At 55.8% G+C, this 27,783-nt stretch overlaps 1 protein-coding gene across 4 annotated transcripts in view; it reads left to right on the forward strand.

Moving 5' to 3' along the window:
* The window catches only part of LOC140389925 (CD302 antigen-like), a 94,770-nt gene that overhangs the window by 47,600 nt on the left and 19,387 nt on the right, over positions 1-27,783 (forward strand). For 3 of the 4 annotated variants that reach the window (XM_072474588.1, XM_072474597.1, XM_072474580.1), the window contains one exon: positions 12,821-13,003. The exons of the other annotated variant lie outside the window; for it this stretch is intronic. In XM_072474588.1, the coding sequence (XP_072330689.1) occupies positions 12,821-13,003 (183 nt within the window). The remainder of the gene's footprint in view (positions 1-12,820; positions 13,004-27,783) is intronic. 4 annotated transcript variants of the gene reach the window in all.

Consider the following 27,783-nt stretch of genomic DNA (forward strand, 5'->3'; position numbering starts at 1 on the left):
CCCGGCACTCATCCCCCCTGTACCCGGCACTCATCCCCCCCGTACACGGCACTCACCCCCCATACACGGCACTCACACCCCCCCCCCTCCGTGCCCGGCACTCACCCCCCCCCCCCGTACCCGGCACTCACCCCCCCCCCCCCCCCATCCCTGGCACTCATCCCCCCCCTCCCCGCACTCATCGCCCTGTACCCGGCAGTCACCCCCCGTACCCGGCACTCACCCCCCGTACCCGGCACTCACCCCCCGTACCCGGCACTCACCCCCCGTACCCGGCACTCACCCCCCGTACCCGGCACTCACCCCCCCCGTACCCGGCACTCACCCCCCCCGTACCCGGCACTCACCCCCCACCCCCCCCGTACCCGGCACTCACCCCCCGTCCCCGGCACTCACCCCCCCGTCCCCGGCACTCACCCCCCCGTCCCCGGCACTCACCCCCCCGTCCCCGGCACTCACCCCCCCGTCCCCGGCACTCACCCCCCCGTCCCCGGCACTCATCCCCCCGTCCCCGGCACTCATCCCCCCGTCCCCGGCACTCATCCCCACGTCCCCGGCACTCATCCCCCCGTCCCCGGCACTCATCCCCCCGTCCCTGGCACTCAGCCCCCGTACCCGGCACTCATCCCCCTTACCCGGCACTCATCCCCCCTTACCCGGCACTCATCCCCCCTTACCCGGCACTCATCCCCCCTTACCCGGCACTCATCCCCCCGTACCCGGCACTCATCCCCCCCGTACCCGGCACTCATCCCCCCGTACCCGGCACTCATCCCCCCGTACCCGGCACTCATCCCCCCGTACCCGGCACTCATCCCCCCGTACCCGGCACTCATCCCCCCGTACCCGGCACTCATCCCCCCGTACCCGGCACTCATCCCCCCGTACCCGGCACTCATCCCCCCGTACCCGGCACTCATCCCCCCGTACCCGGCACTCATCCCCCCGTACCCGGCACTCATCCCCCCGTACCCGGCTCTCATCCCCCCGTACCCGGCACTCACCCCCCCGTACCCGGCACTCACCCCCCCCCCCCCCCGTACCCGGCACTCACCCCCCCCCCGTACCCGGCACTCACCCCCCGTACCCGGCACTCACCCCCCGTCCCCGGCACTCCATCCCCCCGTCCCCGGCACTCCTTCCCCCCGTCCCCGGCACTCATCCCCCCGTCCCCGGAACTCATCCCCCCGTCCCCGGCACTCATCCCCCCGTCCCCGGCACTCATCCCCACGTCCCCGGCACTCATCCCCCCGTCCCCGGCACTCATCCCCCCGTCCCTGGCACTCAGCCCCCGTACCCGGCACTCATCCCCCCTTACCCGGCACTCATCCCCCCTTACCCGGCACTCATCCCCCCTTACCCGGCACTCATCCCCCTTACCCGGCACTCATCCCCCCCGTACCCGGCACTCATCCCCCCCGTACCCGGCACTCATCCCCCCCGTACCCGGCACTCATCCCCCCCGTACCCGGCACTCATCCCCCCCGTACCCGGCACTCATCCCCCCCGTACCCGGCACTCATCCCCCCGTACCCGGCACTCATCCCCCCGTACCCGGCACTCATCCCCCCGTACCCGGCACTCATTCCCCCGTACCCGGCACTCACCCCCCCCCCCCCCCCCGTCCCCGGCACTCATCCCCCCGTCCCCGGCACTCATCCCCCCGTCCCCGGCACTCATCCCCCCCTGCCCGGCACTCATCCCCCCCCCATACACGGCACTCACCCCCCATACACGGCACTCACCCCCCCCCCTCCGTACCCGGCACTCACCCCCCCCCCCCCCCCGTACCCGGCACTCACCACCCCCCCATCCCCGGCACTCATCCCCCCCTCCCCGGCACTCATCGCCCCCGTACCCGGCACTCACCCCCCATACCCGGCACTCACCCCCTGTACCCGGCACTCACCCCTCCGTACCCGGCACTCACCCCCCCCCCCCGTACCCGGCACTCACCCCCCCCCGTACCCGGCACTCACCCCCCGTCCCCGGCACTCACCCCCCCATCCCCGGCACTCACCCCCTCCCCCCGTCCCCGGCACTCATCCCCCCCGTCCCCGGCACTCATCCCCCCGTCCCCGGCATTCATCCCCCCGTCCCCGGCACTCATCCCCCCGTCCCCGGCACTCATCCCCCCGTCCCCGGCACTCATCCCCACGTCCCCGGCACTCATCCCCCCGTCCCCGGCACTCATCCCCCTGTACCCGGCACTCATCCCCCCTTACCCGGCACTCATCCCCCCTTACCCGGCACTCATCCCCCCCGTACCCGGCACTCATCCCCCCGTACCCGGCACTCATCCCCCCGTACCCGGCACTCATCCCCCCGTACCCGGCACTCATCCCCCCGTACCCGGCACTCATCCCCCCGTACCCGGCACTCATCCCCCCGTACCCGGCACTCATTCCCCCGTCCCCGGCCCTCACCCCCCCCCCCCCCCCGTCCCCGGCACTCATCCCCCCCGTCCCCGGCACTCATCCCCCCGTCCCCGGCACTCATCCCCCCCGTCCCCGGCACTCATCCCCCCGTCCCCGGCACTCATCCCCCCGTCCCCGGCACTCATTCCCCCGTACCCGGCACTCACCCCCCGTCCCCGGCACTCATCCCCCCGTCGCCGGCACTCATCCCCCCCTCCCCGGCACTCATCCCCCCCGTACCCGGCACTCATCCCCCCGTACCCGGCACTCTCCCCCCCCCAGAACCCGGCACTCACCCCCCGTCCCCGGCACTCAACCCCCCGTCCCCGGCACTCATCCCCCCGTCCCCGGCACTCATCCACCCGTACCCGGCACTAACCCCCCCGTACCCGGCACTAACCCACCCGTACCCGGCACTCACCCCCCCCGTACCCGGCACTCACCCCCCCCGTACCCGGCACTCACCCCCCCCGTACCCGGCACTCACCCCCCCCGTACCCGGCACTCACCCCCCCCCGTACCCGGCACTCATCCCCCCCTCCCCGGCACTCATCCCCCCGTACCCGGCACTCATCCCCCCCGTACCCGGCGCTCATCCCCCCCGTACCCGGCACTCATCCCCCCCGTACACGGCACTCTCCCCCCATACACGGCACTCACCCCCCCCCCCCTCCGTACCCGGCACTCACCCCCCCCCCCCCCCCCGTACCCGGCACTCACCACCCCCCCCCCCCCCCATCCCCGGCACTCATCCCCCCCCTCCCCGGCACTCATCGCCCTGTACCCGGCACTCATCGCCCTGTACCCGGCAGTCACCCCCCGTACCCGGCAGTCACCCCCCGTACCCGGCACTCACCCCCCGTACCCGGCACTCACCCCCCGTACCCGGCACTCACCCCCCGTACCCGGCACTCACCCCCCGTACCCGGCACTCACCCCCCCGTACCCGGCACTCACCCCCCCCCCCCGTACCCGGCACTCACCCCCCCCCGTACCCGGCACTCACCCCCCGTACCCGGCACTCACCCCCCGTCCCCGGCACTCCATCCCCCCGTCCCCGGCACTCCATCCCCCCCGTCCCCGGCACTCATCCCCCCGTCCCCGGCACTCATCCCCCCCTCCCCGGCACTCATCCCCACGTACCCGGCACTCATCCCCCCTGTACCCGGCACTCATCCCCCCCGTACACGGCACTCACCCCCCATACACGGCACTCACACCCCCCCCCTCCGTACCCGGCACTCACCCCCCCCCCCCCCCCGTACCCGGCACTCACCCCCCCCCCCCCCCCCCATCCCTGGCACTCATCCCCCCCTCCCCGGCACTCATCGCCCTGTACCCGGCAGTCACCCCCCGTACCCGGCACTCACCCCCCGTACCCGGCACTCACCCCCCGTACCCGGCACTCACCCCCCGTACCCGGCACTCACCCCCCGTACCCGGCACTGACCCCCCCCGTACCCGGCACTCACCCCCCCCGTACCCGGCACTCACCCCCCACCCCCCCCGTACCCGGCACTCACCCCCCGTCCCCGGCACTCACCCCCCCGTCCCCGGCACTCACCCCCCCGTCCCCGGCACTCACCCCCCCCGTCCCCGGCACTCATCCCCCCGTCCCCGGCACTCATCCCCCCGTCCCCGGCACTCATCCCCCCGTCCCCGGCACTCATCCCCACGTCCCCGGCACTCATCCCCCCGTCCCCGGCACTCATCCCCCCGTCCCTGGCACTCAGCCCCCGTACCCGGCACTCATCCCCCTTACCCGGCACTCATCCCCCCTTACCCGGCACTCATCCCCCCTTACCCGGCACTCATCCCCCCTTACCCGGCACTCATCCCCCCGTACCCGGCACTCATCCCCCCCGTACCCGGCACTCATCCCCCCGTACCCGGCACTCATCCCCCCGTACCCGGCACTCATCCCCCCGTACCCGGCACTCATCCCCCCGTACCCGGCACTCATCCCCCCGTACCCGGCACTCATCCCCCCGTACCCGGCACTCATCCCCCCGTACCCGGCACTCATCCCCCCGTACCCGGCACTCATCCCCCCGTACCAGGCACTCATCCCCCCGTACCCGGCACTCATCCCCCCGTACCCGGCACTCATCCCCCCGTACCCGGCACTCATCCCCCCGTACCCGGCACTCATCCCCCCGTACCCGGCACTCATCCCCCCGTACCCGGCACTCATCCCCCCGTACCCGGCACTCATCCCCCCGTACCCGGCACTCATTCCCCCGTACCCGGCACTCACCCCCCGTCCCCGGCACTCATCCCCCCGTCGCCGGCACTCATCCCCCCCTCCCCGGCACTCATCCCCCCCCGTACCCGGCACTCATCCCCCCGTACCCGGCACTCACCCCCCCCCAGAACCCGGCACTCACCCCCCGTCCCCGGCACTCAACCCCCCGTCCCCGGCACTCATCCCCCCGTCCCCGGCACTCATCCACCCGTACCCGGCACTAACCCCCCCGTACCCGGCACTAACCCCCCCGTACCCGGCACTCACCCCCCCCGTACCCGGCACTCACCCCCCCCGTACCCGGCACTCACCCCCCCCCCGTACCCGGCACTCATCCCCCCCTCCCCGGCACTCATCCCCCCCGTACCCGGCACTCATCCCCCCCGTACCCGGCGCTCATCCCCCCCGTACCCGGCACTCATCCCCCCCGTACACGGCACTCTCCCCCCATACACGGCACTCACCCCCCCCCCCCTCCGTACCCGGCACTCACCCCCCCCCCCCCCGTACCCGGCACTCACCACCCCCCCCCCCCCCATCCCCGGCACTCATCCCCCCCCTCCCCGGCACTCATCGCCCTGTACCCGGCACTCATCGCCCTGTACCCGGCAGTCACCCCCCGTACCCGGCAGTCACCCCCCGTACCCGGCACTCACCCCCCGTTCCCGGCACTCACCCCCCGTACCCGGCACTCACCCCCCGTACCCGGCACTCACCCCCCGTACCCGGCACTCACCCCCCCGTACCCGGCACTCACCCCCCCCCCCCCGTACCCGGCACTCACCCCCCCCCGTACCCGGCACTCATCCCCCGTACCCGGCACTCACCCCCCGTCCCCGGCACTCCATCCCCCCGTCCCCGGCACTCTTCCCCCCGTCCCCGGCACTCTTCCCCCCGTCCCCGGCACTCATCCCCCCGTCCCCGGAACTCATCCCCCCGTCCCCGGCACTCATCCCCCCGTCCCCGGCACTCATCCCCACGTCCCCGGCACTCATCCCCCCGTCCCCGGCACTCATCCCCCCGTCCCTGGCACTCAGCCCCCGTACCCGGCACTCATCCCCCCTTACCCGGCACTCATCCCCCCTTACCCGGCACTCATCCCCCCTTACCCGGCACTCATCCCCCTTACCCGGCACTCATCCCCCCCGTACCCGGCACTCATCCCCCCCGTACCCGGCACTCATCCCCCCCGTACCCGGCACTCATCCCCCCCGTACCCGGCACTCATCCCCCCGTACCCGGCACTCATCCCCCCGTACCCGGCACTCATCCCCCCGTACCCGGCACTCATTCCCCCGTACCCGGCACTCATCCCCCCGTCCCCGGCACTCATCCCCCCCTGCCCGGCACTCATCCCCCCCCCGTACACGGCACTCACCCCCCATACACGGCACTCACCCCCCCCCTCCGTACCCGGCACTCACCCCCCCCCCCCCCCGTACCCGGCACTCACCACCCCCCCATCCCCGGCACTCATCCCCCCCTCCCCGGCACTCATCGCCCCCGTACCCGGCACTCACCCCCCATACCCGGCACTCACCCCCTGTACCCGGCACTCACCCCTCCGTACCCGGCACTCACCCCCCCCCCCCCGTACCCGGCACTCACCCCCCCCCGTACCCGGCACTCACCCCCCGTCCCCGGCACTCACCCCCCCATCCCCGGCACTCACCCCCTCCCCCCGTCCCCGGCACTCATCCCCCCGTCCCCGGCACTCATCCCCCCGTCCCCGGCATTCATCCCCCCGTCCCCGGCACTCATCCCCCCGTCCCCGGCACTCATCCCCCCGTCCCCGGCACTCATCCCCACGTCCCCGGCACTCATCCCCCCGTCCCCGGCACTCATCCCCCTGTACCCGGCACTCATCCCCCCTTACCCGGCACTCATCCCCCCTTACCCGGCACTCATCCCCCCGTACCCGGCACTCATCCCCCCGTACCCGGCACTCATCCCCCCGTACCCGGCACTCATCCCCCCGTACCCGGCACTCATCCCCCCGTACCCGGCACTCATCCCCCCGTACCCGGCACTCATCCCCCCGTACCCGGCACTCATCCCCCCGTACCCGGCACTCATCCCCCCGTACCCGGCACTCATCCCCCCGTCCCCGGCCCTCACCCCCCCCCCCCCCGTCCCCGGCACTCATCCCCCCCGTCCCCGGCACTCATCCCCCCGTCCCCGGCACTCATCCCCCCGTCCCCGGCACTCATCCCCCCGTACCCGGCACTCATCCCCCCGTACCCGGCACTCATCCCCCCGTACCCGGCACTCATCCCCCCGTACCCGGAACTCATCCCCCCGTACCCGGCACTCATCCCCCCTGTACCCGGCACTCATCCCCCCTTACCCGGCACTCATCCCCCCCGTACCCGGAACTCATCCCCCCGTACCCGGCACTCATCCCCCCGTACCCGGCACTCATCCCCCCGTACCCGGCACTCATCCCCCCGTACCCGGCACTCATCCCCCCGTACCCGGCACTCATTCCCCCGGCCCCGGCCCTCACCCCCCCCCCCGTCCCCGGCACTCATCCCCCCCGTCCCCGGCACTCATCCCCCCCGTCCCCGGCACTCATCCCCCCGTCCCCGGCACTCATCCCCCCGTACCCGGCACTCATCCCCCCGTACCCGGCACTCATCCCCCCGTACCCGGCACTCATCCCCCCGTACCCGGCACTCATCCCCCCGTACCCGGCACTCACCCCCCCCCCCCCGTCCCCGGCACTCATCCCCCCGTCCCCGGCACTCATCCCCCCGTACCCGGCACTCATCCCCCCGTACCCGGCACTCATCCCCCCGTACCCGGCACTCATCCCCCCGTACCCGGCACTCATCCCCCCCGTACCCGGCACTCATCCCCCCGTACCCGGCACTCATCCCCCCGTACCCGGCACTCTTCCCCCCCGTACCCGGCACTCTTCCCCCCCCGTACCCGGCACTCTTCCCCCCCGTACCCGGGTACCCGGCACTCTTCCCCCCCCGTACCCGGCACTCTTCCCCCCCGTACCCGGCACTCACCCCCCCCCGTCCCCGGCACTCATCCCCCCCCCCCCTTCCCCCTCACTGGCACTCATTCCCCTGTACTCGGCACTCCCCCGAAGCCCACTCCACCCCCCTCCCAGCCTCACACACACCTACACAACTCTCCCCCACACACACAGACTGCGGCCACGCCATCACCTCTCCTGCGGCCACGCCCCAGGCCGTGACCTGCCTTTGTGGCGTCAACCGTCCGCACTGGTTGACACCGTTAAAAAGGTGTTTTGATTTACGCCGACATGATCCGTGGTTACGTCGACGGGACTTCGACCCTTCCGGCCGGGAGAATATGGGCAGCCCCGGAGTCCATTGTCTCCCGCCCGCCCCCCCATTCTCCAAGGCGAGCGACACGATTGACGCCCCGCTGACTTTTCGCCCTTCGGAGAATTCGGCGGGCGGTGGGGGCGGGATTCACGCCAGCCCCCGGCGATTCTCCGACCCGGCGAGGGGTCGGAGAATCCCGCCCCAGTTCATTCCATTAGATCAGTTCAGTTACTTCAAATTAAGGATTTTAAAATAGTGCTTACAACTGACATTAGACTAACTTGCCTATAGTTACTAGTTTATTCTTTCCATATTGAATAGTGGTGCCATGTTAGCTCGGAGCTAGTCCTGTAGGACAATTTTTATGCAATTGAGAACTGAAAATTTGAGCTCTTCCTAACTTCTAACAGTCTGTTTTAAGCCATGAAGCCATCACACGTTTTATGCACCATGTATTTTACTAGTTTTGTAGAATGAATTCCTTCTCTGCAGTTATCACTGGACATCTTTTCTGTCTAATACAGTTAAGGGCAGCATGGTAGCACAGTGGTTAGCGCCAGGGACCCAGGTTCGATTCCCGGCTTAGGTCACTGTCTGTGTGGAGTCTGCACGTTCTCCCCAGGTCTGCGTGGGTTTCCTCCGGGTGCTCTGGTTTCCTCCCACAGTCCAAAGATGTGCGGGTTAGGTGGATTGATCATGTTAAATTGCCCCGTAGTGTCCAAAAGCTAGGAGGGGTGCTGGGTTATGGGAATGGGATGGAGGTGTGGCCTTCGGCAGGGTGCTCTTTCAGGGGCCAGTGTAGACTCGATGGGCCAAATGGCCTCCTTCTGCACTGGAAAGTCTATGATTCTATGAGTTACATTCTCGCTTTTACCATCATTTAAAAAGAAACAAAATATTTCTTTAATATCTCTGCCATATCTCTCCTCCAAAATTAGGCTCTATTCTCCCTGACTAGTCCTAACTCTTGTTACGATCCTGTTAGGGGCTGTTAACATTAAAAAGAAACATTCAAACAACCAGTAATTAACTGGCAGAACTGACATAAGATTTCAGAATTTTAAATAACAGTAAACTTTATTGTGTATATATAAAGAAAATTAGACAACGTAAGCACTACTAACATAACTTACAAGGCTGAAGGCCAAATGCTGGAAAATGGAATTAGAGTAAATAGGTGCTTGATGGTTGGCATGGATAGTTTATTAAGTACTTAAACTATAAACTCAATTCTACTTTTTATTGACCCCCCCCCCCTCAAAAGTTCTCTTATATATTACAAAGGTCCACTTATTGTACTTTAATTCTCTTCAGTATTCCTGCTTTCTTCAAGGTGCAAGACTTACGGGGATCCTTCCATTAGCTTTTGGCGATACAATCCTCCCAGCTTGTCCTCAAAGACCTCATGATGATGGATTCTTCAGCTCCTCGTCCCAGATAGCTCCTTGCTGGTAGATATCCAATGAGCTTCTCACAGCCTTCCAAACTAACTCTGCTGACTGCTTTCTGCCACAAGGGTGTGAGACCCATTGTGGAATTATTTCTCCAGTTTCAAACTAGGCAAATCTTCCAGCATCTTTCCACCTCACTAATTTCAAACTGAGCCCCTATCCACATGGTGAATGATAAAGTTAGTATTTTCACTGCTTAAGGTCAAGCCTGGTGAACTGTCACCTCCAGTTGACTCTCTCAATCCAGTGGGTTGCTGTATATATCAACATACAGCAACTAAATAGAAATGTATATTTAGAGCGAGAAATAACGGGGGCGATTCTCCGTGGCGCGGACCAAGTGTCCACGCCATCGTGAACGCCGTCGCGTTTCACGCTGGCGCGAAAAGGGCCCTTGCACGACTTATTCTGGCCCCCATAGGGGGCCAGCACGGCACTGGAGCGGTTCACGCTGCTCCAGCGTCCTTACGTGGCACCAAATGGGCGCCGCGCCAACTCGCGCATACGCAGTTGGGCCGCGCCATCCTGCGCATGCGCAGTTGGGCCGCGCCATCCTGCGCATGCGCGGGGAACGTCTTACGCACGCCGGCCACTCACCAACATGGCGCCGATGTTCTGGGGCCCCGCGCGGAAGGGAAAGGCCGGCCCGCCGATCAGTAGGCCCCGACCGTGGGCCAGACCCCATTGGAGGCCACCCCGGTGAAGGACCCTCCCCCCCCAGAGGCCTCCTCCCCCCCCCCCCCAGCGTTCTTGCAGAGTTCCCGCCGGCAGCGACCGGGGGTGGACGGCGCCGGCGGGAACCTGTCGTGTCGTAGCGGCCGCTCGGCCCATTCGGGCCGGAGAATCGCAGCTCGCCAGTTCTCCGAGTGGCCGGGTGCAAATCGCGCGCCGCTGGTTTCTGGGGGGGTGGGAGAATCGCGTGCGGAGGTCGGGGCGGCGTGGCGCGATTCGCGCGGCGCCCCAGCGATTCTCCCACCCGGCGCCCAACTTTTTTTCAAAAGGTTTCCAATCTACAAAATTCAAAGCTGAAACTTATCAGCCAAAAGTGGTGGGGTTGTACCAAATTTTTTTAAATTTTGGAATGCGTTTCCCACTGCCCACTTTCTGGGCTTAACTCAGATGGGATTGGGGTGGACAACAAATCTCCTCCCAGAAAGTGGGTTAGCAATTTAAGTACTTGAATGGGACTGTGATGCCGACATGGGACTGGAGTGGGTACAGTAAGATGTCTTACAACACCAGTTTAAAGTCCAACTGGTTATTTGCAATCACAAGCTTTCGGAGCGGAGCTCCTATATCAGATGAGTGAAGAGGAAGGTGACACAAATATATAGACAAAGCCAATGATGCAAGATGATACTTTGAATACGAGTCTTTGCAGGCAATTAAGTCTTTACAGGTCGAGACGGTGCAACTGGAGAGAGGGATAATCACAGGTTAAAGAGGTGTGAATTGTCTCAAGCCAGGACAGTTGGTAGGATTTCAGAAGTGGTGGGGGGCAGGGGGGGATGTAATGCGACATGAATCCAAGGTCCCGGTTGAGGCCGTACTCATGCATGCGGAACTTGTTTCTGCTCGGCGATTCTTCATTGTCGTGCGTCCTGAAGGCTGCCTTGACCTGGGCTTATGAAATCCTACCACCTGTGCTGTCTTGAGACAATTCACACCTCATTAACCTGTGATTGTGGCACGGGAACCACCAGTGCCGCAGAAAGTAGAGGGGAACGCGAGGGGTTGTGGGGCAACAGGGGGCAGAGACCCAAGGAAATGCCAAAGGGGAGCCCATGGAGAGACCGACAAGGGGACCAGAGGGCCATTACAAAGCCATAAGAATAAGACAAACACCAAACAAACCATCTACGGTAAAAAAAAAAGGGCCTAGGATAGGACCCGGAGACAGCAAAAAAGGGGGTAGGGTGTGTGTGGAGGGGGGCGCTGAAAAGGAACAACATGTAAATTATCACCGTTTCATCCATTTCTTCAACAGTGTAAAAATGCTAATTTCAATTAAAATATTTTAATATACATGATGAGAAGCTAATAAGTGATAGTGCCAGTGCCACCCGGGCACCATGGCAGTGCCACCAGGGTGCTGCCATGGCAGTGCCAGGGTGCCCTGGTGGCACTGCCAGGCTGGCAGGGGTACTGCTGAGGTACCTGGCAGGGCCAAGGTGTCCAGGTGGCATCTTGCCTGTGTCAGGGATTGGGCCCGGGGTGTCCTGCCCTTATGAGGTTGGGGGGTCTCGAGGACCCCTTAATTAGCGTTTTGGGGGGGGGGGGTCCAGATGACATCCTGATCTTTTCCTGCACTGGCAAGCTGAGGTCATTAGTGCAGAAAATGAGCCTCAGCAAGACGTTTCTCACTGAGGCCAATAAATGAAGCAGAGTCCCGTTTAACAACGAGATCGTTCTCGATGTTGCAAACGCCTGGAAATACCCGTCCAAACGAGCTGATAACGGGACTCTGTTTCATTTCCGTTAAATCGCGCCCATTGACCTTTCACCTCCAGAATATTGGGGAGATTTTCTGCGCGAAGGCGCTCCGCTATTGGCCGGCGACGGGATCTTCTGGCTTTGGCACCATAAACGGGGTGCCCCCCCCAGCCAGGAAACCCACGGCAGGGGTTCGCCACCGGCGGGGCCAGAAAGTCCTACCAGTGAGAACGGTCGGAAAAGTCTGGCCAATGTTTTTGAATCTAGTCAACTGATAAGAGAAGTATATAATATATACAGCACAGAAACGGGTCATTCAATCCAGCCAATCCATGCTGGTGGTTGTGCTCCTCCCACCTTTTCTCATCTAAATTTATAATCCTAACCATCTATTCACCATTCTCCTCTCCCTCATTGCATTTGTCTAGCTTCCCCTTCGAGTGAAAGTATCTGTCAGCGAGTTGTAACAGTTCAATGCTAATTTGATTTATGGGTTCTTAACCTATTTTCTGGCGATGGCAAATCCAGAGCATAAACCGTCTCTAAATTGGCACTGAGTGGTAGCAAATTTGTACTTTCACTCTCCAAGAAGCCAAAGAAATTGCTGGCATGAGTAAAGGAAAATGTACGTTGTTTTAATACAGGTTGCTGTTCTGAGGTTTGGTAGCCTGAAATAACTTGAACTCACTGGGTGGAAATGATTTATTTCAGCACTCCATGCCAATAATCGTTTTTGGTCACTGTGTGAAAGTACAATTTAGTACCAGTTTCTGCTGAGCAGAGTGTATGCAGTACTTTATCTTGGAGACATTCGTGCAAATGTTTTTTGGTGCCTAAAGTGGAAAAGTATTGAATTCACATCTCTTATTCTGATGCACATAAAAATGCATTGAAAATAGAACTAATTCTATTCCAATATATCTGTATTGCATGCATTTCTTTCTCCGTGAACTGACTTTAGTTGTTTTTCAGGTAATACCATGAGATGGTTTGATCAGTCTGAAATAATTTACACAAACTGGGCTCCCGGGGAACCATCTGGAGGGACAGTTGATGCTGACATATGTACTGTCATGGACATAAAGTCAGGAGAATGGAAAACAGATGATTGTGATGAAGGCGTTGGAAGTTCAGTCATGTGTGAAACAACAACAAGTGAGTAGATTTCAAGTGAATCTTTGCGAAGTACGATGTTTTGGATTACTACCAGCAAATGGATTAAGAAAAATGTCATTGAATTTATCATCTCAGTATATGGGCGTTGACAACGGCAGGGCCGGTCCGAGCTTCCACTGGCAGAATGCCTCCACTGCCGGACAACTCGCGGCGGGGTGGTCGGTAAACCCGCCCAATATTAGTGTTCCTCAGAGATGCGTTGTTAATTTCTGCTACATTCTGTTAACTTCTCACTCCATTCAATAGATAGTGAGATGCCTTATAAAGGTTCCCTTGCTGCCTTGCTGCCGATGTTTCGGTGCAACATCGTGGGCCGAAGGGCCTGTACTGCGCTGTATTGTTCTATGTTCTATGTTCTATTATGTTCACTGATTTTAAATTGGGTGATAAGTGACACAGTACACTTAGAACTTTAACTGTTTGTCTGGATCATGTCACCTTTCCCACCCTTTTTCTTTATAAGGCTCCAAAATGAATTTTAACAAAATTCCCAATGATCACAAGGCCCATCACTCAAAGTGAAATTAATTTGCCCATCCCACTCTAACACATTTTCCTTTGGTAATTTTAGGGAAATAAACAATTATAAACAGGAATAAAATTCTGTTCAGAAATATTAATGGACATTTTGTCCTTTTTAAAAACATTTTTTCTTTGTCAGTGGGCCAGTGAGCAAGGCTAACATTTATTATACATCCCTAATTGCCCTTGAAAAGGTGGTGATGAGAAACCTCTTGAACTGCTGCAGTCCCTGTGGTGTAAATACACCCACAGTGCTGTTGGGGAGCGAATGCCAGGATTTTGATCCAGCGACACGAAGGGGCAGCGATGAAGTTCTGTGTCAGGATGGTGTGTGGCTTGGAAGGGAATTAGCAGTTGGTGATCTTCCAGTGCATCTTCTGCCTTTGCCCACCTACGTAAAAGATATTGCAGGTTTAGAAGCTACTGTCAAAGAAGCCTTAGTGAGTTGCTGCAGTGCATCTAGTAGATGGTACACACTGCTGCTTACTGTAGAATTCCCACAGTGCAGATGGAGGCCATTCGGCACCGAGTCGGCACCGACCCTCCGAAAGAGCACCCCACTTAGGCCCACTCCCTTGCCTTATCCCCATAACACTACTTAACCTGCACACCTTTGTACACTTAAGGGGCAATTTAGTATGGCCAATCTTTGGTCTTTGTGAGGAAACCGGAGCACTCAGAGGAAACCCACACAAGTAATCAAACCCAGGTCCCTGGCACTGTGAGGGAGCAGTGCTAACCACTGTGCCACCCTGCTGCCCACCATGATCACCATAGCTCTAAATATGATGTTTTGAAAATCGACAATGGATTGGATTGGATTGGATTGGTTTATTGTCCCGTTACCGAGATACAGTGAAAAGTATTGTTCTGCATGCAGCTCCCACAAATCATTCTGTACATGAAAAGAAAATACATAATAGGGCAAACATAAAATACACAATGTAAATACATAGACACAGGCAACGGATGAAGCATACAGGAGCGTAGAGAAGATGTGTGAAGAGATCCTGGAATGAAGAACTTGTCGTATGAGGAACGGTTGAGGACTCTGGGTCTGTACTCGTTGGAGTTTAGAAGGATGAGGGGGGATCTTATTGAAACTTAGAGGATACTGCGAGGCCTGGATAGAGTGGACCTGAAGAGGACGTTTCCACGTGTAGGAAAAACTAGAACCAGAGGACACCATCTCAGACTAAAGAGACAAATCTTTAAAACAGAGATGAGGAGGAATTTCTTCAGCCAAGGGTGGTGAATCTGTGGAACTCTTTGCCACAGAAGTCTGTGGAGGCCAAATCACCGAGTGTCTTTAAGACATCGATAGATAGGTTCTTGATTAATAAGGGGATCAGGGGTTATGGGGAGAAGGCAGGAGAATGGGGATGAGGAAATATCAGCCATGATTGAATGGCGGAGCAGACTCGATGGGCCAAGTGGCCTAATTCTGCTCCTTTGCCTTATGGTCTAATGGAGATCAGATCAATCCATCAGTCCATAAGTGGATCTTTAGGAGTCTGGTAAAAGCGGGGAAGAAGCTGTTTTTGAATCTGTTAATGCGTGTTCTCAGACTTTTGTGTCTCCTGCCCGATGGATGAAGTTGGAAGAGTGAGTAAACCGGGTGGGAGGGGTCTTTGACTATGCTGCCCGCTTTCCCAAGCTAGTGGGAGGTGTAGACCATGTGAGAGATAAAGCAGATTTTTACTTATTAAGGGCCAATTATGCAGGATTATGAAGAAGAAAATTGAGAAAAGGATATTTAACCCAGGTCAACCTGGATTCAATGAATGCACAAAGACTGAAATTTCAGCCCATCATTATGACAGTGAGAGAATATAGACAGCATGGAGGTAACAGCCATTTCAGCACAGTTCCAGAAGAGGGAAGACCAGGAAAATCGAGGGCAAAAAATGTACCTGACTTGTAGGCCCTGCAGGAGACAGAGGGCGGGATTCTCCAATAATGGGGCTATATCCCCACGCCGGCATGAAAAGCGGAGCCAAACACTCCGGTATCAACGGTCTCCAATATTGAGGAATGCGCCCCTTCCCAGGGGGCTAGGTCGGCACCAGAGTGGTCCCCGCAGCTCCAGCCGGCACGGAACAGGCGGTGCAAGTTGGCGCATGCGCTCTGCGGCCGGCGTGATTCTGCACATGTGCGGGGGTTCCCGTCTCTGCGCCGGCCCCCGGGCAATATGTCAGAGCCCTAAAGGGGCCCGGTGCGGAGGAACACGTACCCCCACGGAACCAGCCCACCCGCCGATCGGTAGGCCCCGATTGCATGCCCCCCCCCGGGTCGGACCCCCCCCCCCGTCCCCCTCCAGGACGGCCCCCGCAGACACACCTTCCAGGTCCCGCCGTGTGGGACCTGAGTAACTCATGCTGGCAGGACTCGGCCGAACTCGGCAGGCACTCGGCCCGTCGAGGCCCGGAGAATCGCCGGGAGGGTGGCTGCTTTGAACGGCTCCCGACCGGCGCGGCGACGATCCCGCCGGTGCCCGTGAATCGGCGCCGGAGAATAGGTAAGCCTGTGGCGGGGCATGATTCTCGCATCTCCCCCCGGGATTCTTCGACCCGGCGCGGGGTCGGAAAATCCCGGAAAAGTGGCGGTTGATGGGAAATGTTCAGACTGGAGTCCAGTTACTAGTGGGTGAGTAAATTTGCAGAGAGTCTGCAACAACCATCAGATATTGTGTATGGCAAAGGAGCAGTGAATGAGTCGGTTCAAGTTTAGCAGGAAGGGGTTTTCAGGTATCGTGCAGTTTATGAATGTTAATTCAGGACTTTCAGTTTCAGCTGTCATGAATCAGTGGCCGCGACTTTTATGCCACAAGATATTTTTAATCACCTACCGGAAATGTTTCTGGACTCTTGTCAGACACTGTGCTACCAACAAGGTAACTGAAGCCCTCTATTGTAATGCATTAGTTCAGTGATGGACAACCTAGGATGGTGAGTGCATGAGTGACCCTCCTTCATCTCAGTGGGCTGCAAGATTGAAATCAGGATTCTTCACCAACCATGACAAGGAACAGCTACTGCATGTCCTTGATAAGTATGTACCTGTCAGGCAGGGAGGAAGTGGTCGAGCGAGGGAACCGTGGTTTACTGAAGCAGTCGAAACACTTGTCAAGAGGAAGAAGGAGGCTTATGTAAAGATGAGACATGAAGGTTCAGTTAGGGCGCTCGAGAGTTACAAGTTAGCTAGGAAGGACCTAAAGAGAGAGCGAAGAAGAGCCAGGAGGGAACATGAGAAGTCTTTGGCAGGTAGGATCAAGGATAACCCTAAAGCTTTCTATAGATATGTCAGGAATAAAAGAATGACTAGGGTAAGAGTAGGGCCTGTCAAGGACAGTAATGGGAAGTTGTGTGTGGAGTCCGAGGAGATAGGAGAGGTGCTAAATGAATATTTTTCGTCAGTATTCACACAGGAACAAGACAATGTTGTCGAGGAGAATACTGAGATTCAGGCCACTAGACTAGAAGGGCTTGGGGGTCATAACGAGGAGGTGTTAGCAATTCTGGAAAGTGTGAAAATAGATAAGTCCCCTGGGCCGGATGGGATTTATCCTAGGATTCTCTGGGAAGCTAGGGAGGAGATTGGTGAGCCCTTGGCTTTGATCTTTAAGTCATCTTTGTCTGCAGGAACAGTGCCAGAAGACTGGAGGATAGCAAATGTTGTCCCCTTGTTCAAGAAGGGGAGTAGAGACAATCCCGGTAACTATAGACCAGTGAGCCTTACTTCTGTTGTGAGCAAAATCTTGGAAAGGTTTATAAGAGATAGGATGTATAATTATCTGGAAAGGAATAATTTGATTATAGATAGTCAACACGGTTTTGTGAAGGGTCGGTCGTGCCTCACAAACCTGATTGAGTTCTTTGAGAAGGTAACCAAACAGGTGGATGAGGGTAAAGCAGTTCATGTGGTGTATATGGATTTCAGTAAAGCGTTTGATAAGGTTCCCCACGGTAGGCTACTGCAGAAAATACGGAGGCATGGGATTCAGGGTGATTTAGCAGTTTGGATCAAAAATTGGCAAGCTGGAAGAAGTCAAAGAGTGGCGGTTGATGGGAAATGTTCAGACTGGAGTCCAGTTACTAGTGGTGTACAACAAGGATCTGTTTTGGGGCCACTGCTGTTTGTCATTTTTATAAATGACCTGGAGGAGGGGGTAGAAGGATGGGTGAATAAATTTGCAGATGACACTAAAGTCGGTGGAGTTGTGGACAGTGGGAAGGATGTTACAAGTTACAGAGGGACATAGATAAGCTACAGTGCTGGGCTGAGAGGTGGCAAATGGAGTTTAATGCAGAAAAGTGTGAGGTGATTCATTTTGGAAGGAATAACAGGAAGACAGAGTACTGGGCTAATGGTAAGATTTTTGGCAGTGTGGACGAGCAGAGAGATCTCGGTGTCCATGTACATAGATCCCTGAAAGTTGCCACCCAGGTTGAGAGGGTTGTTAAGAAGGCGTACGGTGTGTTAGCTTTTATTGGTAGAGGGATTGAGTTTCAGAACCATGAGGTCATGTTGCAGCTGTACAAAACTCTGGTGTGGCCGCATTTGGAGTATTGCGTGCAATTCTGGTCACCGCATTATAGGAAGGATGTGGAAGCATTAGAAAGGGTGCAGAGGAGATTTACCAGAATGTTGCCTGGTATGGAGGGAAGATCTTATGAGGAAAGGCTGAGGGACTTGAGGCTGTTTTCGTTAGAGAGAAGAAGGTTAAGAGGTGACTTAATTGAGGCATACAAGATGATCAAAGGATTGGATAGCGTGGACAGTGAGAGCCTTTTTCCTCGAATGGTGATGTCTAGCACGAGGGGACATAGCTTTAAATTGAGGGGAGATAGATATAGGACAGATGTCAGAGGTAGGTTCTTTACTCAGAGAGTAGTAAGGGCGTGGAATGCCCTGCCTGCAACAGTAGTGGACTCGCCAACACTAAGGACATTCAAATGGTCATTGGATAGACATATGGATAATAAGGGAATAGTGTAGATGGGCTTTAGAGTGGTTTCACAGGTCGGCGCAACATCGAGGGCCGAAGGGCCTGTACTACGCTGTAATGTTCTATGTTCTATGACACCATGAATAAGATTAAACATATTAAATGCACGCTGAATATTTAATAACGAATTATAGAAAATCATTTACATATTAATAGAACTGTTATCAACTTCAAACGGTAAAAACAAAATAAACATTTCCACTTTGGACACAGATGGAGCGCCGGCTCTGACAGTCAGTATTGCGTGCAATCAGTTCACTTGCCCTTGCTTTATGTATGTATCTCTTCAGTCATACTGATAGGAAAAAAACAATGCGGACGTAAATCAGTAGAATCTGGAAACCCTGCATGTGGGCAGCAATCAATAAAATGTTTGTGGGCCACAATCAGAACCCAGTTGGGTTGCATGTGGCCCCCGGGTCACAGGTTGCCCACCACTGATTTTCTTTTCTAAATTTAGAGTACCCAGTTATTTTTTTCCAATTAAGGGGCAATGTAGTGTGGCCAATCCATCTACCCTGCACATCTTTTGGGTTGTGGGGGTGAGATCCACACAGACACGGAGAGAATGTGCAAACTCCACACAGACAGTGACCCGGGCCCGGTTCGAACCCGGATCCTCACAGCAGTGAGGCAGCAGTGCTACCAACTGCGCCACCATGCCGCCCTGGTTGCCCACCACTGATGTAGTTACATAAACCTTCACATTGACTAGTAGGAGATATAAGTAAAACTTTACCACATTTTTCCTAAAGTTCAAGACGTTACTGATTAAATGTTGGCAGCTCTTTGTATAGCCACCATTTGATCCGATGTTATTCCTAATATCAAAGGTTTTATTGTGTAAACATGCAAATCAAACGTACCCCCTACAAAATCTAACCATCACTCCTTGACATTCAATGGCATTACCATCGCTGAATCCCCCACAATCAACATCCTGGGAGTTGCCATTGATCAGAAACTGAACTGGACTAGCCATATTAATACTGTGGCTGCCAGGGCAGACCAGAGGCGAGAAATCCTACAGTGAGCAATTCACCTCCTGACCTCCTGCCAACCCCCCCGCCCCCAAAAGCCTGTCCACCATCTACAAAGCACAAGTCAGGAATGTAATGGACTACTCTCCACTTGCCTGGATGTGTGTGCAGCTTCAACAACACTTAAAGCTCGACAGCATCTAGGAAAAAGCAGACAGCTTGAAAGCTCTCCCTTCCACAAACATTCAAACCCTCCACCACAGGTGAACAGTGGCAGTCGTGTGTACATCTACAAGATGCACTGCAGTTAATCACCAAGGTTCCTTAGACAGCACCTTCCAAACCCACAACCACTACCATTTAGAAGGACAAGAGCAGCAGATACTTGGGAACCCCACCACCTGGAGGTTCCCCCCCAAATCATTCACCACCCTGACTTGGAAATATATCACTGTTTTTTCATTGTCCCTGGGGCAACATCCTTGAACTCCCTCCCTAACAGCACAGTGGGTGTACCTGCAACTCAAGGGCTACAGCAGTTCAAGAAGACAACATACCATCACCTTCTGTGAAGAGCAACTAGGAATAGGCAATAAATGCTGGCCTAACCAGCGACGCCCACATCCCGTGAATGAATTTTTAAAAAGTCAGAGTCTCAGCCAATCTGTGTAACGCATTGACAAAAGAGCCTACACGTTCCCCAGGCTTTTAGACTCTTGTTAAATTTTGCTCACTCCAAGTCAAAGGACTCATACCTACATTTCAAAGTTATCGTAAGATTCACTTATTCCTTGTCTGGCAATTATGTCTTGGCTATTGGACGTACTGAATATATTAGTGCTTTCACTTGTTCAATCTCTGTTTTCCTATTTAAGTGAGATGTTATCCTATTTCTTCAAAATCTTCTCCATAACAGCACAGTGGGTGTACTTGCACCTCAAGGACTGCAGTGGTTCAAGAAGGCAGCTCACCACAATCTTCTGAAGGGCAACTAGGTATGCGCAATGAATGCTGGCTTAATCAGTGATGCCCACATCCCGTAAATAAATTAAAGAATATAAAATACCAGACTAAATATTTCATCTGGATGAGCAGAAATTTTTAACAACTAAATATCAAGTGTTTATTTACGTTTGTTTAATAATAATCTTTATTAGTGTCAGAGGTGAGCTTACATTAACACTGTGTGGTGAAACCACTGTGTTGTATTGTGCTGCCACATGTTGTATAGTATTGCCACTATATTACATGCTGTACGGTTTTGGCTCTGCCCGTGGCTCCTCCCCCTAGGGCCTGGGTATCTAAGCTCACACTGCCTCATTCTGGGGCACACTACCAGCTCTGTTGTAAGTCAATTAAAGCCATAGTTAATTCACTCTGCGTTCTCCGGCTTAATTAATGGCATATCAATTTAATTGACTTACATTAAATTAAAGAGCTGTTTAACATGGACCCGGGCCTCAAACCGGACCTCTTGCAGATAGACCCCCAATCAGCCGACGCCGATGTCATCTTCGCATACTGGCTACGCTGTCTAAAATCTTTCATCAATTCTGCCGCCGTCGCCGTCACCAAGGAGCACAAGCTGCGAGTCCTCATCTCCCAGGTGAGCCCGCAAATTTTTCTCATCTTCCGGGACCCGCGCGGCCTCGTTTGATGAAGCCATAAATCTCTTGAAAGGCTGGTATGTGAAAAGGGTTAACGGACTGTTCGCCAGGCATCTCCTTGCCACGCGGCGTCAGCGCCTTGGAGAGTCGCTGGCAGAATTTCTGCACGCTTTGCGGTGCCTGGCGGGGCCTGCAACTGTGAGGCGGTGTCGGCTACTAAGCTCACCAAACTTCTGATCCGGGTCGCCTATGTTGCCAGTATTGACTCACACTGCATTCGCCAGCACCTGCTAGAGAGGGAGACACTCGACCTCCGGGAAACGGTGAAGCTTGCTGAATCGCTGGAGGTGGCCTTCCGTAACATGGGTGCCTATGCCTCCGACCATGCGGCACCCTCGTGGACGTCATCTTCAACGCCAATTTTGAAGTCCACCGCCGCATCTCCGACGCCATTTTCGAAGTCCACTGCCGCCTCCCGGAACCCCGGCTCGCCCATCCGTCAGCTGGCCTCTGCTACTCTCGACCGGCCCGCCCACTGTCCGAAGCCCGCCCGCTGTCCGAAGCCCGCCCGCCGTCCGAAGCCAGCCCGCCGTCCCGTGGCCGCCTCCATCACCCTAGACCAGTCTCGGCCTCATCACCTCACAAAATCTACGATGGCGGTCCGGATCAACGGCCAGGAGATGGCCTGCCTTTTTGACTCCGGGAGCACAGACAGCTTCATACACCCGGACACGGTACGGTGCTACTCCCTTCCCGTTTTACCCGCAGCTCAGAGAATCTGCCTGTCCTCTGGGTCGCATACCGTGCAAATCCGTGGCTCTCACGGTACGGGGCGTAGATTTCAAAAATTTTAGGCTCTACGTCCTCCCACACCTCTGCGCGGAAGTTCTTCTGGGTCTCGACTTCCAATGCAACCTCCAGAGTATCACCCTGAAGTTCGATGGACCCCTGCCCCCACTCACCGTCTGTAGCCTCTCAACCCTTCAGGTTGCCCCTCCCTCGCTCTTCACCAACCTCACCCCAGACTGTAAGCCCGTCGCCACTAAGAGCAAACGATACAGTGCTCGGGACATGACCTTCATCAGGTCGGAGGTTCAGCGGCTCCTGCGGGAAGGGATCATTGAGGTCAGTAACAGGCCCTGGAGAGCTCAAGTGGTGGTCGTCAAGACTGGGGAGAAGCATCGGATGGTCATCGACTACAGTCAGACCATCAACCGATACACGCAGCTCGACGCGTACCCCCTCCCACGCCTATCTGACATGGTCAATCAGATTGCGCAGTACCGGGTCTTCTCCACCGTGCACCTGAAGTCCGCGTACCACCAGCTCCCCATCCGCCTGGAGGACCGCCAGTACACTGCCTTCGAGGCAGCTGGCCGCCTCTACCACTTTCTCCGAGTTCCCTTCGGCGTCACCAATGGAGTCTCGGTCTTCCAGCGAGTGATGGACCGAATGGTTGACCAGTACGGGCTACGGGCCACGTTCCCGTATCAAGATAATGTCACCATCTGCGGCCATGATCAGCAGGACCACAACGCTAATCTCAAGAAGTTCCTCCACGATGCCCAGCTCCTTAATCTGACATATAATAAGGAGAAATGCGTTTTCCGCACAACCCGACTAGCCATCCTTGGCTACGTCGTGGAAAACGGAGTCCTAGGGCCCGACCCCGACCGCATGCGCGCCCCCTCCTGCAACTTTTCGTACTATGCCCAGTGGGTCCCCAATTATGCGGACAAGGCCCGCCACTAATGAAATCCACTGTTTTTCCCCTGACGGCTGAGGCTCGCCTGGCCTACGACCGCATCAAGGCAGATATTGCCAAGGCCACGATGCACGCTGTGGATGAATCCATGCCGTTCCAGGTAGAGTGTGATGTGTCTGACTTTGCCCTGGCCACTACCCTCAACCAGGCAGGAAGGCCCGGGGCTTTCTTTTCCAGTACCCTCCAGGCTTCCGAAATTCGGCACTCCTCCGTCGAAAAGGAAGCCCAAGCCATTGTGGAAGCTGTGCGATATTGGAGGCATTACCTGGCCGGCAGGTGATTCACTCTCCTCACTGACCAACGGTCGGTTGCCTTCATGTTCAGTGACACACAGCGGGGCAAGATCAAGAACGATAAGATATTGTGGTGGAGGATCGAACTCTCCACCTACAACTATGATATCCAGTATCGTCCTTGGAAGCTTAATGAGCCCCCAGATGCCCTTTCCCGCGGTACTTGTGCCAGCGCACAAGTAGACCGACTGCGGGCCCTCCACAATGACCTCTGTCACCCGGCTTTTCCATTATATCAAGGCCCGCAACCTGCCTTACTCCATTGAGGAGGCCAGGACCATGACCAGGGACTGCCAGGTCTGCGCGGAGTGCAAACCACACTTCTATCGGCCAGACAGAGCACGCCTGGTAAAGGCCTCACACCCCTTTGAACGCCTCAGCATTGATCTCAAAGGGCCCCTCCCCTCCACTGACCGTAACGTGTACTTCCTCAAAATCCTTGACGAGTACTCACGTTTCCCTTTCGCCATCCCATGCCCAGACATGACCTCTGCCACAGCCATCAAGGCCCTGAGCAGTGTCTTCACCTTGATCGGTTTCCCCACTTACATCCATAGTGATCGGGGTTCCTCCTTCATGAGTGATGAGCTGCGTTAGTTCCTGCTTAGCAAGGGCATCGCCTCAAGTAGGACTACCAGCTACAATCCCCGGGGGAACGGACAGGTGGAGAGGGAGAACGCGACGGTCTGGAAGGCCGTCCTTCTTGCCCTACGGTCTAGAGGTCTCCCAGTCTCCCGCTGGCAGGAGGTCCTTCCCAATGCGCTCCAATCCATCCAGTCGCTTCTCTGCACTGCTACTAATGTGACCCCCCACGAGAGGATGTTTGCCTTCCCCAGAAGGTCCACCTCAGGGGTCTCGCTCCCGGCCTGGCTGACAGTTCCAGGGCTCGTCCAACTCCGACGACATGTGAGGATTCATAAGTCGGATCCTCTCTGGTAGAGAGGGTCCTTCTCCTCCATGTGAATCCCAGTACGCCTACGTGGCTCACCATGACGGGCGGGAGGACACAGTCTCCCTTTGGGATTTGGCTCCCGTAAGTTCCTCAGCGACTGTCACCGGCGCTCCCGACTCTATTCCTCCCCTCTCCACTACTACTCGACCCGACCCTATACCCCCTTCCTCCATTGCTGCCCTCCCACCTGAGAACAGAGAAGCTGTCTTGCTTCCGGACACGCAGGCCTCAACGCCTCAACTACGATACCCACACCACAGCCGGAACTGAGGCGGTCACGGCGGACAATCAAAGCCCCCATCAGACTCTATCTCTGACGCAACTTGTGGGTGAATGTGGTGAAACCACTGTGTTGTATTGTGCTGCCACAGTATTATGTGTTGTACAGTATTGCCACTATATTACATAGTGTACGGTTTTGGCTCTGCCCGTAGCTCCTCCCCCTAGGGCCTGGGTATATAAGCTGCCGACCTCTCACACTGCCTCATTCCGGGCCACGCTGCCAGCTCTGTTGTAAGTCAATTAAAGCCATAGTTAATTCACCCTGCGTTCTCTGTCTTAATTGATGGCATATCACACTGCAACTAAGTTACTGTGAAAATTCCCTAGTTGCCACATTCCAGCACCTGTTCGGGTACACGGGGAGAATTCAGAATGTCCAATTCTCCTAACAACACTTCTTTCGGGACTTGTGGGAGGAAACCGGAGCACCCGGAGGAAACCCACGCAGCCACAGGGAGAACATACAGACTCGCACAGTCAGTGACCCAATCCGGGAATCGAACCCGAGTCCCTGACGCTGTGAAATAACAGTGCTAATCACTGTGCAACTGTGCCGCTCATACTTCATATTAAATGCAGTGATTGACACAGCTTCAGTGGAATTGTTTTATTATATGAAGTGATGAATCACAAGAATATATCACCCTCGACACATACTTTCAGACATTAATTGGATATTCAAAAATACTTTGCATGAAAAAGGATTCTACACAAGAACACATGAAATAGGAAAACAAGTGAGTCATCAGTTCCTCAAGCTTTCAATAGCTGCTATTCAATTATAGGGGGTTGAGATTTTCTGTCCATGCTAGCTATCAGCGAGAAAAGCGATGCAGGTGTAAAATACGGACAGAATCGTGAACCCGGTTCTTGCCAGCAGGATCACGTTTTCCAGGCCCCTTGCCGGTGACATTACGAGAATCCCACCACTGAAGATCATGAACTTTATTTAAATACACTAGCATCTTATTCACGATCTCTCCCATCTGGTCTACCCCTTCACTGAATATTCATCGGACGCCGGTGGTGATTTACAACAGCTGTATATAAATGAGAAACTGGTGACCTTAACTCCGAAGGGAAAATTGGAGGTAAGCGTTCAGGTCGCCATCACCTTCCAGGGTACCAACGGCAGAGAGGGCACCGGATAGATCATGGGGGACCAGAGAAGTGCAACTCTGTGGCGGCGGGGCGGTGGATTTTGAACCTGATAGTGTGTATTCTCGAACTTTCGTATCTACTGCTCGATGGAAGAAGTTGGAAGAGTGAGTAAGCCGGATGGGAGGGGTATTTGATTATGCTGCCCACTTTCCCAAGGCAGCGGGAGGTGTAAACAAGAGTCAGTGGATGGGAGGCGGGTTCGTGTGATGGACTGTGCGGTGTTCACGATTTTCTGTAGTTTCTTGCGGTCTTGGGCCGAGCAGTTGCCATACCAGGCTGTGATGCAGCCAGATAGGACGCTTTCTATGGTGGATCTGTAAACGTTGGTAAGAGTCAATGTGGACATACCGAATTTCCTTAGTTTCCTGAGGAAGTATAGATGCTGTTGTGCTTTCTTGATCGTAGTGTCGACATGGGTGGACCAGGACAGATTGTTGGTGATGCGCACACAAGCTGTCAACCATCTCCACCTCTGCACCATTGATGCAGACAGGGGTGTGTACAGTGCTTCCTGAAGTTAATGACCAGCTCCTTAGTTTACCTGACATTGAGGGAGATATTGTTGTTGTTATACCACTCTACTAGGTTGATACAGACACAAGTGAATATAATTTATACATCAAGCAGCAAAACATATCAAGTGCTTTAAAACAACAATAAGCAAAATGAATTAAGTAAATGTCCTTGTGGTTTCTGTTCTAAACCTCAAGTCTCTGTAATTAAAATCTCAGGGTTAATTCCCCAGAAAGATAAACCTTAACGATAACATGACTCTACGAACATCCACAAAAACAAACGACACACACCGCAGTTATTCCTCCGCTTTCTCTTGCAGCTACAGATTCTTTTTTTATATAAATTTAGAGTGCCCAATGCATTTTTTCCAATTAAGGGGCAATTTAGCCTGGCCAATCCACCTACCCTGCACATCTTTGGGTTGTGGGGGCGAAACCCACGCAAACACGGGGAGAATGTGCAGACTCCGCATAGACAGTGACCCAGTGGGGAATCGAGCCTGGGACCCTGGCGCTGTAAAGCCACAGTGCTAACCACTGCACTATCATGCTGCCATGTTCAGGCTCTGACTCGGGGAGCGAGCTCACTCGACATAATTCTTTCAAATGACACTTCTGACGGCTGAACTACTTTAAAGATTTATCAAGATTTGCTGCTGCCTGGAATTTTAAAAGATTTAGGTCACCCTTACAGATTCTGTCGACTTCATACTCTGAAGCTGGGTTTCCAAAGGACATTTTTCGGCAGTAAAATCTCTACCATCAGCTTCCTTTTCTAGAGCCCTTTCTGGTGATTTTGCCTCTCCTTCTTTCCTCTACTTCTTTCGAAGCCTCTTTCAAGTCAGAATGCTTGAGTCTTACAGGATTTTGGTTTGGCTCTGCATTTTAGCACGGTTATTGGTTTTTAGCCCATTGCTGCTCTCACTCTGTGTTGGTTACAAATCAGTATGTGTTAAAGAAGTCTCTGTAATCTTATGAAGGTTACCTGTAAGTCTTTATTAATTACTAGAACTATTTACTATTTATAATGGGACCCTGGCACTGTGAAGCCACAGCGCTATCCACTTGTGCTACCATGCTGCCCTGGTTCCTCTCCCTCCCATTCCCAAGTTCTTCTCAAGCCACAGAAGATATCCTTGACCTTGATACTGGGCTGGCAATACAACCTTCAGAAACTCAATTGCAGCTGCAGATAACATTATCTATCCCCCGCGACTACATTGTGTTAACAATTGACCGTCCCATATTACCTTTTGGAGCCATTTCAAAATGTGAATACTTCTCTTCGGTTTCCTCTGCTTTCCAAAACTAACTCCGTGTTCTTCAAAGTCTCTCCTCCATACCCAGCCTCTCATCAATGTAATTATTATCCTAACAAATCTACTTTGCACTTTTTCCATGCCTTCAATAACTTTCTGCAATGGAATACCCAAAACTTTTCAGTGGCCATGGACTGTTTAATCAGCTACTTCTGACTTTTGTATTTCTGTTAAGTACTTTCAACTGTTACTGCATTGTTTCTCCCTAGATGTGCAGGACAGGTGGATTGACCATGATAAATTGGCCATAGATGGGGTTTGGGGATAGTGTGGGGCTTGGGCTGTTAGACGTTTTAGTTACTGTGATATGAAGAGTCTAAAATTCTGTACCTTTTTCACAAACACACATTTATTT

This window comes from Scyliorhinus torazame, chromosome 2 (genome assembly GCF_047496885.1).
Source record: "Scyliorhinus torazame isolate Kashiwa2021f chromosome 2, sScyTor2.1, whole genome shotgun sequence".
Lineage (NCBI taxonomy): Eukaryota > Metazoa > Chordata > Chondrichthyes > Carcharhiniformes > Scyliorhinidae > Scyliorhinus > Scyliorhinus torazame.